Raw genomic sequence first — 16,437 nt, forward strand, 5'->3', positions numbered from 1 at the left:
TTTTCTGATCTCTCACTTGCCACTTGCTATTTTGAAGAAGCATCATGACACAGGAGTTTTATTTCAGTTAATTCAGTTACATAAATTCACATATAAAGTACATAAACCTGATTACATTTCTGAGTTTCTCTCTCACTTCTCTGGATTGCATGACAAACGACATACTGAGTGAGCTCTTACTCTCTCTGATGACCTGTCTTTCTCTTTCTCCTGTCTGCAGGTGGCTGTCTGGCCTCAGAGCTGTCTTTCCTGCAGGAGCCCAGTGATGTGATTGCAGTGAGGGATCGTCCACTCATGCTGGACTGTCGAGTGCAAGGTGATGAGCCTATCATGATTACGTGGCGTAAAAACGGGGTGCCTTTACCCACCAGCCCACGGGTTTGGGTTCTGGCAAATGGCACCCTGTTCATCCAGAGCTTCCAGAAACGCAGAGAGGGGGGCGATGCGGACATGGGCGAGTACGACTGCGCAGCCCAAAACCGCTACGGCATGCTGGTCAGCCGCAAGGCCAAAGTCCAATTGGCATGTAAGTAGTTAAGCAGTGCAACACAACCCACCACAACACAGGACTGTTACATGTGTATGTGCCACACAATTACATGCGCTTTGGAACCATACAAATATTACTCAAAGACAGGAAGAAATAATGTCACTGTCAAACTTAATCCCTGATGAGCAAAATGAGTTTCTCACTGTGCAAAGGGGTTGAATAGGAAACAGCAGAGGCAAAGAGGAGGTGCAAGTACATTCATTACCACATCAACCTACAGCTACAATTTTGAGATAATCAGTCAGATCAGATAAGTTGATTTTGCTGTGTCATCAGGAGATGCAAAGTCATAATTACAAAAAAATAGTTATTTGCTTGGTCAATGCAGTTTTCTTCCTGTAGTGGCCTGAATTAAAGTTCAAAGTAATTGCTTGTTTTCCATTAATCAATGTTCATTGTTCTTCTAGACTTTTGTCAAGATTTTAGAATGAGTCCCCCACATACATCCCTCCACAAATGCTGTTATTTAAGTTCTCCGTATTTAATTATGCAGTTAACTATCAAATAGTATTTTCTATTTCAAATCATATTTATATCTGTAAGGACCAGTCTCTGTAGCTGTTGAGATGTTCAGGCACTTTGACTTTGACTCTGGTATCACACAGGATGTTTTCCACAGCTGTGCCACTCACCCCAGCTTCTGGCACAGGTACTTTTTAGACCAGCTGTGCAGGATAGTTGAGCACATTCTGAATCTGAGAAGCTTTGAGCTGATGCTCAAATCTATTGCTGAAAAGGTGTGCACACTCTCAGTCTCCCACAGGCTGGGAGTTGAGTTTATTGTGAGCACAGATGATTTTAAGGCCCCTTATGACTCCACAGACTCCTGTAGCTGTTTTTCCCCTCCTCAGCTCTCTCTGCACATTCTTCAGCTCCTCCTTAGTTCCTGACATAAAGGCATTCTTTTTTTTTTCCTTGAGGAGAGCCTGTATATCAGGAGTAGCCCAGGGATTGTTATTGGAGAAACACAGTACAGTCCTGGTAGGTTCAACATTCTCCACACAGAAGTTGATATAATCTGTTATACAGTGTGTGAGGCTATTGAAGTCCTACATGTGAAGACAACACACTCTCCAGTCCTGTTCTCCTTCTCAGTTAAAGATAACATACAGTGGTTTCCTCTGGCATTTTAATATCCATATCCCTGCATTACCCAAAGGCCATAAACCTGAACAGAAAGTCAAGGATGTCCCAAACAGTCACCACATGTTGCTTTTCTTTGTTAAAATATCCCATAGTTTTTGTTATAAATGATGCTTCACATGGTGAACAACTCTGCATTACACTTGGCAACCCAACCCCCTCTGGACACTTTGATCCTTTGTTGTCAGAAGGAACAGGGGCCCAGATACAAACCCCTCATCAAAAGCAACCAGCTTCTCATTATGAAAAACCAATAAATTACGCTGTAAGTACATTACTGTACATGGCTACATTTTCTGAACACACACAGAAACACACCTGCACAACCTGAATGTTCAAGCTTCTCCCCACAACCCCAACCTCTTCACTCAGACCAATAAAACTAGGGATTTATGGGTAATCCAGGTGAATTATGTGTACCTTGTGGTAGTCTTACTTCAGTGCAATGAGTTGCCTTGGTGATGCTCTCTCATTTGCAGACCCCATCTCTATGGTATATACCCTTATTGATTATGGCCACCAGTGTATTAGGAATTTGTAGTGTGTGTGTGTGTGTGTGTGTGTGTGTGTGTGTGTGTGTGTGTGTGTGTGTGTGTGTGTTGTGGGGACTTAAATATGTTTACACAGTCAAATTATGGGGACCTGTCTTCCTTATGGGGACAAAAAGCAAGTCCCCATAATGTATAACGTTAAATTTCAAGGTGTAGACATGTTTTAAGGTTGGGGTATGGTTAGATTAAGTGTAACTGATTTTACACCATCCTCTTACTTTACATCCTTAGGTTAGGTTAGGGTAAAATGAATCTTAGGCACGTTTCAGTAATTCCTTCCTGTGGTTTATTAATTCATGCACATGGATTTTTACTTTTTTCATATAAATATATCACTGTAGGGTAGTGATATATTAAAGAGATATGCCACTGATTAGGTTTTGCACATCCATAAATTTTGGAACAGATTTGCAGCTAAGACCCTAGTATAGGTCAAACTCCAAAAACACTAGATCCTACATCTCCCATAATGCAACCAGTAGCATCTCCACAACCACAGTTTGTAAGACAGACTTTCTATTACGAATCCATAGTCAAATCCAAACTGAAATAACTCCAATGATATCACTATGACATCACATCACTCATCATAATCTCGTCAGGGTAATTTTCAAGTGTTTCACAGGCAAAATAGTGCTAATCATCGCTAGTAAACTGATTTCCATTCAACACAATATCCACGTCCAGGATTTTCCTCATTAGAGTGTCTCTTTGTGTGGTTTGCTTCTCAGCTCTTCCTAAGTTCCACACCCACCCAGTGTCCATGTCTGTGGATGAGGGAGGTGTCGCTCGTTTCCAGTGTCAAATCAATGGAGTCCCTGAGGCTAACATCACCTGGGAGAGAGACAGAGTGCCACTCAACACCACTGACAGCAGGTAACACCATACACACATACATGTGTACACAGTATCTACATAGGGCCTGCAGCTACTACTGTCAGCATGTACTAAAAACTACAAAATGTAAGAGCTGCAGCTTTTATTTTTGCTCTACTTTGTTGACAAAGTCCTGCTTTTTTTTTTTTTTTTTTTTTTTTCAATTTTTGAACATCCATTAAAACCACTCCAAATATGGCTGGACAGATGGTTCTTGTTTATAGGTCATGGAGTGGCTGTACTTTAGTTGCTAGCCAATCATGACAAATTTTCTCCACCATGAAAACATGTCGCAATTAAAATGAATTAGTTTATGGTTAAAAGAACCTGTCGCCTAATATATACATATGTGTAACCCCAACCCTACCTTCCTGTCCAGGTACACTCTTCTGCCAATGGGTATTCTCCAGGTGACAGGCGTGAGGCAAGCTGATGCTGGGATTTTCCGATGTGTTGCTACCAACCCAGCCAACACTCGGTACAGCCGTGACGCCATGCTCAACGTCACTGGTAGGTGGACACTACAGTATGCAGTATGTAAGGAGTTAGGGATTTTAAGGAAAGATCTCAATGGAATGAACAATGGAATGAGGTGGGGTTTGGTCTACTAAAATGTTTAGGTGGGTGGTACATGTCAAAGTAACATCCAGATGAGTGAAGGACCCAAGGTTTCCTAACAGAAGATGGTATTGTAAAGACATGAAACTTCATCTGTCAGAGGTGTGTCAGTGTATGTTGTCATCTCATCTTCCTTCATCTTTGCAGGTGGAGCTTCCAGAATCTACAAGGAGCCAGTCATCCTGTCAGGACCTCAGAATCTGACCATCACCGTCCATCAAACGGCCATCTTGGAGTGCATTGCGACAGGAAACCCAAGGCCCATTGTTTCCTGGAGCAGGCTAGGTACCACTGGAAGATTATAATCAAATTTTTGTGATAGGAAGAAGATTAGTTCATTTTCATGATGTTATAACTTTAATAACTGACCATCTCTGTGTGTCTCCACGTATGTGTGTCCATCAGACGGACGCTCCATTGGGGTGGAGGGTATCCAGGTTCTGGGGACAGGGAACCTGATGATCTCAGATGTTTCCTTGCAGCACTCTGGTGTGTATGTGTGTGCTGCTAATCGTCCCGGCACCAGAATGAGACGTACTGCACTTGGCCGACTCGTGGTACAAGGTAAGGTCATACAAAGACTACTGCTGAAGTATTGCCGAAACGTTCTTGTGTGAGCAAAGCTTGAGGCTGGAGGGCTCTGTATGTCCTAGAGTCATCACCCTGCAGATGTCCATACATTCATCCCAACTATATTTCTTACTGTCATTAGCTGTGTTTTAACTGACTGCTCACCTCCCAGAGTGTTAGAGTGGATTTGACAGAATCATGGAAAGTCTGTTTTTTCTCTGTAGCCAGTTTATGTCACTGATTTGCAGAAAAGGTTAACAGCATAAAACAGTGTTAATACACTCAGTCCTCAGATACATCCAGTTTCTACGGTGTAATACATACGACCAGAGACAATTTGAAGACCACTGCTGCTTTATACAGAGACACTGACCTTTGTACCACACTACATTTTTCCTATGTAAAGGAACGAGTACTTATTTTACCACAGTAAATTAATGCTACCAGTCACTCATACCAACATTAAAGTGGTAGTTAACTTCTGTAAATTTGTGGGATTTGTAAGAGACCAATTACAAACAAAATAGTACCAATCCATTTATTATGAATTACATACTATGTACCTTACAGTAGTTCTCACCAGTGACCAAAGCATGCCACAGTATTGACCTAACAGTATGAAATGTAATCCAATAAGTCATCAGTGGCATTATACTGGCAAAATTATGCAAAACCCCAAACCACTTTTTAAGTTAACCCAGCTGTTATCTGTAACACTATACAGTGAGCTGGGAATTAATAAAATCAAATTAGGGAGTGTGCCTTTAAGAAGATGAGTCAGTGATTGAGAAAGTTATCTTCCCCTACATTTCTATCAGGATTGGATACATAAAACAAAAGAAATAACTGAAGTATATTAAATGGGATTTCTTGTCATTTCTAATGACGTAAATCAATTTCAATTCATATTCGATATAATTCATCCATCCCTAACACCCAGTTTACACCTGGTAGTAAAATATGATCTGTATCGAGATATGTTATCCATATAATAAACAATCTGATCTCGCCTTTGCAGTTACAGGCTGGTATTTCAAGGCATTATCCACATTACCCTCACTGAGATCTGCTCTCTGTCCTCCAGAGCAAAACCTGCACATGAGTACTTTGAGGTGGCAGCAAATCATCTGTAGGTGTTAAGAATGTCTTTGTAATTTGAGCTGTTTTAGCTTGGACAGCTGTCACCCCAAAACGCCAATAAGCATCTGGTTATCTGAATGCTCCATGTAATAGTAAATCTTCCATTTCTATTTCACTGTAACTGTTAGAGCCTTCTTTCTTTACATTTTCATTAGTTTAGCTGAGCTGATGCAAGGAGTGTTCAGTGGTGTTTGAGGTGAGAGGTAAGGAGTGGGAATGACGTTACGTAGATACAAATGCCTGCATGTTGAAAGGATGGTGTTTAAATCTTTTTCTTTAATCGGGTGAGGTGTCCACATTCAGATCATATTTTAATAGCAGCCGTAAACAGATCGTGAGTTCCTGTTTGGTCTGCCCAAATCAATCAATACTTCCTCCCCTCACCCTCTCACAGTGATTGACAGCGCCTCTGGTGTAGAGGAGGAGAGAAGGCATTAATCTCTAATATATTCATTAATTTATTGATCAGTTTGCTCTTGTTTTTGGGTTGAGAGAGAACAAAGCACTTTAGGCTTTGGTCATCAGGAAACACGACCACCCACAGCATGGTTAGAATGTTCTCATTATTCTGCAGCGGAGCATCAAAAAATCTGATCATAATCCAAAAACTGCATTAGAGCTAAGATTAGCTCCAGTTATAACAAGGTGAGATAAATCTTCTCTGATTCCTTTAATAAACCTGGTTTAGCATTTATGGGCTCAAGTAAGTGTCAATAAGATTTTGATCTTGTGAAATTATTCTTTTGAATGTGCAGACACAAACTATAGTCATAGAAAAAACTGAGAATGTCTAACACAAATTTGTGCAAAAATTGAAAGTGAATCAGTGGTGAAGCTACACAAAGACACATCTGAATACACATTCACATATATTTCACATTGAAAAATGTTATTTTTTTACAGAGTGACTTCATAAAGGAGGATATACAATCACAGGATTTGAATTGACTGAGACGTACATATTCAAAAGTGATCTTCCATTCATAAAATATGTTTTGGAGTAGAAACACATTCAAAAATGTTTCATGTTAATTTTTCCAAATGCAGTGCCTGGATTAGAATATAAGGAAATATTACATTGGAAAATGTTTGCTCTGTCTCTGTAATAGTGTAACAGTGATGTCCTTAGTTAGAGTCATAAATGTGCTACAGCTTGATGTTAAAATGTGCAGAGATGACTCATGGTGAGGACAAATGTTTTCACCATCCAGCTAAAGTCAAGTTCAGTGGGGGTCAGGGAGACTGGCTGCTGTCTTTGTTTGTAGCGTGAAGGTTAGCACACAGTGTGTGGTCATGGACACCATGAAGGGACAAAGAGCACAACATACAGAGAGAGCGACTCACCAGACGGTCAATTCAGGGTGCAAGGTGCAGGGTGAGGGGGGGTGCAAAAAATAGGGAAAGAAGGTGAAGAATGACCTAGCAACCTCTAACCCCTGACCCCTGACCTCAACAGGAGGATTAGGCATACGTCTGTGAAAACAGTTGGAGTGGGGGAGGGAGGGGGTGGAGTCAGAATGGACACATAGGGAGGTGGAAGGAGAAAGGAGGTGTGGTTTCAGGGTTAATTAGGGACAGGAAGATGGATAGCATCCCAGCAGAGGGGTGAGGGCAACCAGGGTGTCACCATGTAGAGAGACATAAAGGATGGCCAGCTATTTTGGAGAATGGTGCATTAAATAAGTCCACCCCTCCCTTCCCTCCCTCCCACCTTCCTCCTCATTTTCAGTCACTTTTTCCAGATGAGATGAGCTGCAGAGCTCTCATTATGTGGATCCCTTCAGTTCACTTTTCACATTTTATATGAATGTTAGCACTAAAGTCTTTCCCACGCTGAGGAAGTATTACACACTGAACCACATAACTTCTTCACTAAATGCATTGATAAAAAAAATATACATATATGTATATGACACATGCATAATATCCAACTCGTTGCAGGGTTTTCATTTATTTTCAACAGACTGCTCTGTTTATTCATTCAAATAACCAGTTTAACAGAATGGGGGCCTGCTTTGAATTTACTCCTTTTTTTGTTATACCACTTTTCAACATTTTGTCTGCAGCTTTTGCCATAGAAATGAGCTGACAGAATGTTGTGTTTAACTTGTCCTCACCACCACAAATTTCACTCTTCACACATCCTTTTATGCCAGAACGTAGGAAAACGTGTCCTTTTCCACACAGTGAAAGTTGAACTATGAGCCTCGAGTGGCAGGAGGACTGTCCAACTGTCCTAGAGACTGCAATACAAATTAAGAGCCAGATTTTCAGAGAAAAAAAATAAGGCATCTGAGGTGCGGTGAAACTCAAGGTCAGCAGAATCACCAATCAATAAAGAGTGTGGATCGATTGATTAACGGTCAGCTGAGGATGCCTGACACTTTCTAATGTGATGGGGGAACAGCTGAACAGATGAAGGGGTGGACAGCTATGTCCCATGAGAGATAATGAACCCACACACACATACACACACACACACACACACAGAGAGAGAGAGAGAGAGAGAGAGAGAGAGAGCATAACCTGATGTACAATTTGACAATGACAATGAAAGAAACAATGCATTGAACTTGATATTTATCACATCACATTGGTGTGTTTCCCATTTCATTTACTACAAAGTGCATCAGTGCATCTGTATTTTTCAGTTCATTTCAAAGTGTCACAAAAATCAACTTCAGCCTTCAGACAGAATCAACTTCAGACTTTAACAGTCGAGAAACAGAGATATCGAATCCATTACAGTCAAACCAGTTTGTATTCTAAACCCCACACATCCATCAAAAATACCATTCTTCTCATTTACCATTGGCTGGCAAGTGTTCATCAAAATCATATATGAACACAGTTCAAAATCACTGAACAATGTATGGTAAACTAGAGGTAACCATAGCAACAGTCTCTCTGCTCCAGTAGGTTCTGAGGAACTAACTTTACCATGGTTTAAAGATCAATGGTCTAATATTTAAAATAAAATCTATCTTTTACTTCAGCACACTTTGCAGCCTTTTTCTTTTCTTTTCTTTATGAGGACAACTCCACTCTGCCTGGACACCACTGAACTGACAGTAAACATATCAAATGTGCAATAAAAAGTATTTTCCTGTCTCTGTATTGTTAACCTATCCTGTAACTGTAGTTGGGACACACACAGGAGACACAGAAACTTGGCTTCTTCCCTGAATCTGTCCTTATTGAAATGATTGTTGACACCTCCCCCTCAGCTCATAGGTGGATGGTTATATGGGTGGGGGTCACACCGGGTGTTGAGGTCAAAAGATCAATGAGAAGCTGAGCGTGGGCTGAAGTGGGGAGAGGCCACAGGGCCAGCATGTATATGCATGTCTGTTGTGAAATGGACAGGACTGGCTGGAGTCAGCAGGCTGTTTGTGTGTGTGTGTGTGTGTGTGTGTGTGTGTGTGTTTTGTGAAGGGACCTGACCAGATCTATTAACAAACAGGGCTCCTGTGAGAGCAGACAGTGGGGTGCAGCAGGGATTAAGGAGAACAAGTGACTGTTAGCTGCTTTGGTTTTATATTGTGACTCTTATTAATGCCCTTGTCCCATCTCCCTTTCTGCTCCTCAGCTCCTCCAGAGTTCCTGCAGTGGCCACAGTCTGTGTCCAAACCAGCAGGGGGCAGTGCTGTGTTCACCTGTGTGGCCCAGGGTGTCCCCGAGCCTCACCTCATCTGGCTAAAGAACGGCAAGGTCCTGATGCCTGGACACAACGTCAAGCTGACCAACAATAACAGGTCAGTCTTTAAAATATTAAACCAAATGGTTCAAAGAAAACAAGTAAAGTCAGAACCCACAAGACTAATTCAGTATGATGCCTCAGCTGGCAAAATACAGAAGTTAGAGAAAAGGAGGCACAGGCCTCAGTCATGATTTAAGAGGCAGGAAAAGAGAGAGAAAAGATGCATTTGACAAACTTGTGCTCTCCATATAAGAGGCTTATCTCAGAGGTGTATGATCTGAAAATCCACATCTGGGAAGATAACCTGAAATGCTAATATGCTCAGATACAAGCCCATCTGAATGGTATATGCTGTATATACAACATAAAGTGCATCTCTCTCTCTCTCTCTCTCTCTCTCTGCATATATATATATATATATATGTGTGTGTGTGTGTGTGTGTGTGTGTGTGTGTGTGTGTGTGCTGAATAGTGTACACATATAGATGTGTACACCATTCACATCTATAGATGTGTACACCATTCAGCTGTAACATTAAAACCCGTAAACACAGTATGTCATTTCTGCCTTCTGTAGTCAGGTCCTCCTGGTTAGGATTCCTTCAGTGTGATTCATTCAGGAGGTTTTTACAGGGAGTCACATTATCCACAGAGATCTAACCCTCTCCAAAACAAATGGAGCAGATTATTAAAACTGGTAAAAGACTGAATAAAGCAGTTTCACATCAAAAATGGTCCCAGAAGAGCTGTGAGCTGAGCTGATCCAGATGTTCAAGAGGTTTTTACTGGGAGCCAAATTATCCATAGAGGTCTCCTCCTCTCCAGAACAAATAGACCATATGATTAAACCTGGTAAAAACACAGAATAAAGCAGTTTACGTTAAAAAGAGCTGAGCTGCCACTAGCATTTACTCACTTTGTTTCTGGTATAACTTTAGATTCAGACATTTAAAATATATGGTTGAAAATGACCAAACTCAAAAAATAGTAGTTAGAAGACTGGTTAGAAAACTGGATAAAAGGTTAATTCTAACTTCTTTTTGCAACCCTGAACACTGAAGCATGCACAAGGAGATATGATGCCATTGACAGGAGACCAAATAGAAATAGAAAATTATAGATTTCTCTAGGTTTGAAAATTGCTGGAATCATTTGAGATCTTGTAAATCCACAACTCAACAGTATATATAATATATATCGAGGCGTTTACAGACTCATGTGGATAATAAATGTACAGCTCTGCAGTTAACAGCTGTACCACATGGGGGCAGCACTGCATAGAAAGTGTGCAGTTGCTGATCCTGTCAGACTCTTAATGTCAGCATGTGGTCTGATTGAGTAATGATATATAAATAAAAAATAAAAAAGACAGCCTCCATCCACTGGAATATTGAATAAGTGTCTATACTGTATATTTATGAATGATGACACAATGAGTTTTTTGTTGCTGATATAGTTCAGTTAATTAAAATAAATTAACCTCACTTTGTGGATGGGAAGTCATATCATACCTGCTAGAAGACTCCAGGACTAAACTGAACTGTTGACACATCATTTTCTCATCTCTGCGTTGTACCCTGTGTGAGCATGCAGCAAACCATACAAGAAAGCCTCAAAATGTTTACTAGAGACCAGCTAGTTCTCCTGTGCTGGAGCTACCCTGGCACAGGTTTGATATTGTACTTCTGATTTTTCCCTGACTTTTTTCTACACCTGTATTGTGATGCATGATGTGACTAGCAGTGAACTGATGCAGCTGTGTGTTGTTCTGTGCAGCACTCTGGCTCTGACTCGCATCAGCTCAACAGATGAAGCCATCTACCAGTGCATCGCAGAGAACAGTGCCGGGACTAACCAGGCCAGCGCCCGTCTGGCTGTGGCCCAGGCTAAAGACCTGCCTGCCGCCCCACAAGGCCTCACGGCCAGCGCCCTGTCCACCAATGCCCTGCAGATCACATGGAGTCAACCACCTTCCAATGTCACTGACAGCATCATCGGATACGTCCTGCACATCCGCAAGATAGGAGGTGACTGTTAGCACACATACACAGTTATAGTCACCTGCAGGTAGATATCATTTGTACTTGACATTAGAAAACAGTAACAAATCTAAATGTGTGTGTGTGTGTGTGTGTGTGTGTGTGTGTCTTATTCAGAGCCTGACAGTCTGGAGTTGCAGGAAGCCATCAGTAAAGGCACCTTCCAGCATGACGTGACCAACCTGGAACCAGCCACCACTTATTCCCTGTACCTGAAGCCTACTCTCCTCTGGGAGCCAGCCAGCAGTCCCGCACTGTGGTCGCTACAACACTAGGTGGCGGTAAGTACATGACAAACGCATTATTAATACTTAATATCAGTGAATGATATAGGGCCATCATTCAAAAGACGAGTGAAAGCTGTTTTTTAAACAACTGTATCAAAAATTTGAAGAAGTCAGAAGATTCAGAAGTCCCAGACAACCTGGAGAAGTCTCACTGAAAGAGATGTTTGACAGTATTGATTTAGCTGAATAGTGTATACATCAGTGTCTGGGACATTTCTGCAACATTTGGACTAAAATCAGACTCATGCATCACATGATGATGATCTTTTTGTTCCACACTGACTGCATGAATATGAACCTGTTACATGATGTTTTCTGGAGATGCAGCCATTTCAGTCAATAACTCCTGACTAACTCCCTTCATATTTGTGCAGTCAGTGTGTAACAGACCTGCTAGTAACAGGGACTCAGAAGCAGAGAAACTCACAGCAGGCAAGGATAAATGTAAAAAAGAACTGAAGAACAAAAGGATACACAGGGAAGCAGCCCAGTCAAGTAAAAAAAAAAAAAAAAAAAAGCAGATAACGAGCAGGCAAAAATTCAAAAACCAACACAAAATCTGACAAAAAACGAGACATCTGAGACTCAAGTGAGGAGCTTCCATATGTAAGTGGAACATATTTGTGCAAAAACACAATTTGACGTTTATGAGTCTATATATTTTTCAACAGCTACAAATGATACTCATGTTATGCAGTAACATCACTCAGTTGTAAAATCAAATGGCTGTGCTATGAAATGAAAACCTCCACCTTTCAATAAGTTATTTTATCAGTTGAATTGTTTCACTTGTTTTGTTATTTTTACTATTTCTTCCATTCTGTGCTTTTTATATTCAGTTGTTTTTTTTCTGTGTTGACTCTACTTCCTGTCAGCAGTGAGAACAATTTTTTCTTTTCATTTTCTTGGAGAACGAACAGTTGGGTCTGTTTTGTTTTTTTAAGCTCCATTTTCTGTCTCTTCTCTCCCTCCAGTGCCAACCCCTCCCACCTTCTTCACCAAAGTGGTGAATTCCAGTTCAGTGCAGGTCCTCTGGGAGCTGCCCAGTAAGGCTGGCAAGACTGAGGGCTTCAAGCTGTCCTACCGCAAAGTCCCCCACGCTGAGTTCCAGGGACCCATCCAGCTGCCCTATCACGTCAATGCCCACACCATCTCTAACATGGGTGAGCATTTAGGAGTGGGGGTGGGTCGGTGCTTGGATGATTCAGGTGCAGAGAGGTTAAGCACTTGTCCTCAGTTGTGTCTCTCTAATTGGACTAACAGCATATTGATCCCAGTTATCACATACACTGACCTGACTCGTGTGTAAAAATTCAATCTTGTCAAGTTTCACCATGACTCTGGTTGTCTGTGATGTGTGTCATAGTTACACTAGCATCCATAGGTAAATGAGTTGAAATCCTGTTTCTTCCCACATTATTCAGTATGAATTATATAGCAGGTTAGACTTAACAAAGTACAAGAGTGCCTTATGAAAAGAAAAATAAATAGACTAAACCATACATATTTCCACTTTAACACATTTGAAGGTGTTGCAGTGTACAACATTACAAATTTGCCTTTTGACTACACATGGAGCCAACACCAAGAATATGTACTTTTGGATCCATTACAGTTCCAAGAAATTTCCCGCTTTCTGTTTGAGTAGGAGACCAGAATGTTGTGATCAACGGACATGACCACATTACATGAACATAAGTGTCATCATCAAATCATCTTATTTACTATATATTTTAAGATTCACGTGCAGTGTATTAATTATCTTTTGTTGTGTACAGTCAGGTTGATGTCATCAAATGTCATTTTAACCACTCCACAGATTTCACTTTAGCACACTACAGTGTTGGCAAGTTGGCCATCTGTACAAGTATAATCAAAGTCAGAGTTATTAGCAATAGGTACTAGGAATAAATACTGGGTAAGTCCAAAGTATTTACAAAGGTTAAAGACTTGCATATGTTTCAAACTATGAATTTATGTTTCCCTCTACTTAAAAATCATTGTTCAAACTCTGACTGACTCTGTATGTGGCCCTCTGTTTAGAACTGGGTGCAGTGTATGAAGTCAAACTGGTGGCTTACAATGGAAATGGGGAGAGTGACTGCTCCAAGAGACTGGTGTCACTGGCACAGGAAGGTCTGAGTGACCAAAACACTGGTGAGTATCTGGAACAGGCTCTACAGCTGTGAATGGTCTACAAGAATATAAAGTACTGGGAGGGTCAAATTTGAATTAATAATCCTACATGGATATATAATCTACACACACTTTATCCCTTACATTACAAAATGCTCAGTCAGACTTTACCATCGCTAAGTTAAAGAACAGACTTGTGCTTTAATAAAGACATTACATAAGTGAAGGATAATGATCAAATTTAGACAAAGAGGCTCTGAGGGACAGCACTGAAGATGGTGCCACTGTATATCACATGTTTCTATCTTTTTTAAGCTGCTCATAGTTTATTTATATCCTGCACATAACTATTTTGTTCTTAATGTACTTCATATTGTTCATTGTGACCTGTATATAGTATGTATTTATATTAGTACACTACCACTGACATTGTTTGTTAGCACTTTATGTCCGTATTTATACAAGTTGAAGTTAAGTGTAAGTTTAAAATAATTCACTAATAATTTAATAATTTTAAAAAACAGGCAAACTTTCAGACAAGGAACACCAGAGTGCAATTTTCTATTAAATCTATAATATGGAGTGTCTGACCTTTGCCTCAGGACTATGGTATCAGTATAGTAAGATACTAGAAAAAATGAAGTGTGTGTGAGTGAGTGCTGTTTGTTTCCAGGAGGGAACAGTCTGTGTCAGTGCAGGGATGGAGAGGCCTCTCTGGGCAGCATCGTCATCGGCATCCATATTGGCACCGCCTGCATCATCTTCTGTGTTCTCTTCCTCATGTTCGGATACCGTCGCAGGTAATGCCTCTATACGGAACATCTCTTTATGATAAGATTACCTTTATTAATCCCATTGGGGAAATTTTCAGTTTTACTTGCATATTATATATTATCAAATACTATCAAATAATTTAATAATATAAATTATAATACAGTGAATTATAGTACTGTATGTATCATGCTTTCTAATAGAGATTGCTGGACCAGACTAGTTCAGTGGTCCACTTTCAGGAATCATTTTTGAGCTGTGCTGATGTAAATTTATGCAGAATCATAATTGGAACATGTTTACAGTCTTTTTTGCAGTAAAGGGACTCAGGACAGCTGGTCTGTACCACGGGACACCACAGGACACATTGGCAACCCTAAAGATGGAACAAACTGCTCCAGAATGGAGTCAGTGCCGCAGGTAGTCACTCAGAACATGCAGCTTGTTCATCTTATTTAAACCATTTCATTTATTAAGTATAGTTTTGTTACATTTTCAATGAATAGGGACTTGAAACTAAATATTTTAAAATAAGTACTCTAAATGGGCTTCTGAGATATGGGGGTGTGGCTAAAAAACACAAATTTGTTGTACCCCAGATGTCACAAGTAAGGAGTCTGTAACATGACAAGTACTTTTGTGTTAGTAATGGGACAGGGAGGACTACTTGTTCTCTATATTTAGTACAGCAACACTGTTGAGTCCATTTCTGACTTATCATAACAGGGATTGTGGGTCTGGTCTTCTCTGTGATTTTAGATGATAAGATTGTATTCACCATTTTTTTTAGCATTTATGTATTCACCAGTGTTGTATTCAGGTCTAGGGGGTGTGGCTACCATACTACAAGTAGAAGTTTAATGGGGCAAGAAACACGAGCAGTCAGATTATCAGCATATAGTGAAATATGCTAATTTAGTTATTTTTGTTATTAGTCTGGGCAGCTAAATCCACCCTTGTCACCATTTTGTGGCCAACTTGTATCTCTGTTTAAGGTCAGGTTATGGTTAGGATTATACTGGTGTGATATTCACATGGTTGTTTGGAATGATATTACTTGTTGAATGGAGCTACCAGAAAAACACACTGTTACAATGGCTCAACAGTCTCATGGTGGCGTAGAGGGCAGCCACAGGTAACATCATTGGTACTTCATAAATAACTCCATACGTTAATGATGTCTGATTTCTTGTTTTTCTTCTCTCTTGTCTTGTCTGTCTTCTTGTCAGCAGGTGGTCTGTCCAGTGCAGTGCCAGGTCGTCATTGAGCAGCAGTCATCAGGTTTGCCTGGCATGGGCGCTGGTTAACACTGGTCAATAATATCTACAACATCACCCACCCCACTCGCCCACAACCTCACCCCCACCCCAGCCTCCTTCACCACCCCATGTCTGCTACTCCCCTTGGAAACCCAGGCTTCCCATCAGTGAGCACTTTCTGTGTCCTTTGATAGAGGTCAGTTTAGTCTCCCCAAAACCTGCTGCTAATAACCTGTAAGTAGCCTCCACAAAACTGTGACAGAGCAAGGACACATACAGGTCCTTGGCCACTTCCCACCCATCCTCCATCCCTACCTCAAACCAAAGCTTATTGCCTTTATTGCCTGTGCATGTGCACATGTGCATGTTGAAAAAGCCTTCAGAAAGCAAGCAAGACTGTAGATTTGGTCCTGTCATATTCTTTATGTGTGTACACCATATACATGCACGTCTCTTTTCCAGTGGGAGTCTGTTCCATAACCAAAATATATATTTCTCAGATCTCCCCTGGTAAGCTGACATGTGAAAATGTGCACTATAGTCTTAAATTCCCAAATGAAGCCAAATATTTTCACCCAATGGGGACTTATCTGTTGTGACAGAACTCTTGACTTTGCCTTCAGCTCCTCTGCAATAAGAAAAGGAAGAATAGAACAATAGCGGCCTTTGCAAACGCCTTACAGAGGTGAGAGTCCGGTTAGAAATGACCATACAAGCCATTTATAACGATGTAAACAGGGATTCTTTATCCAACTCCTCCTCACCTAAAAGCTGCACACCTTCAAAGAAAGCTACCT

General features: G+C 40.7%; 1 protein-coding gene across 1 annotated transcript; it reads left to right on the forward strand.

Annotated features, from left to right (window-relative positions):
- Positions 1 to 207: 207 nt before the first annotated feature.
- si:ch211-57n23.4 (immunoglobulin superfamily DCC subclass member 3) lies at positions 208 to 15,688 on the forward strand (the record flags this gene model as incomplete). Its single annotated transcript, XM_018695244.2, is given in 14 exon segments — positions 208 to 526; positions 2,976 to 3,120; positions 3,500 to 3,630; positions 3,886 to 4,023; positions 4,144 to 4,302; positions 9,038 to 9,203; positions 10,925 to 11,175; positions 11,305 to 11,400; positions 11,403 to 11,468; positions 12,449 to 12,637; positions 13,518 to 13,631; positions 14,284 to 14,410; positions 14,687 to 14,801; positions 15,614 to 15,688. Coding segments are annotated over 14 exon segments (2,091 nt in total), but the record flags the coding sequence as incomplete, so codon positions are not given.
- Positions 15,689 to 16,437: the final 749 nt, after the last annotated feature.

Source organism: Lates calcarifer, linkage group LG3 (assembly GCF_001640805.2).
Source record: "Lates calcarifer isolate ASB-BC8 linkage group LG3, TLL_Latcal_v3, whole genome shotgun sequence".
Lineage (NCBI taxonomy): Eukaryota > Metazoa > Chordata > Actinopteri > Centropomidae > Lates > Lates calcarifer.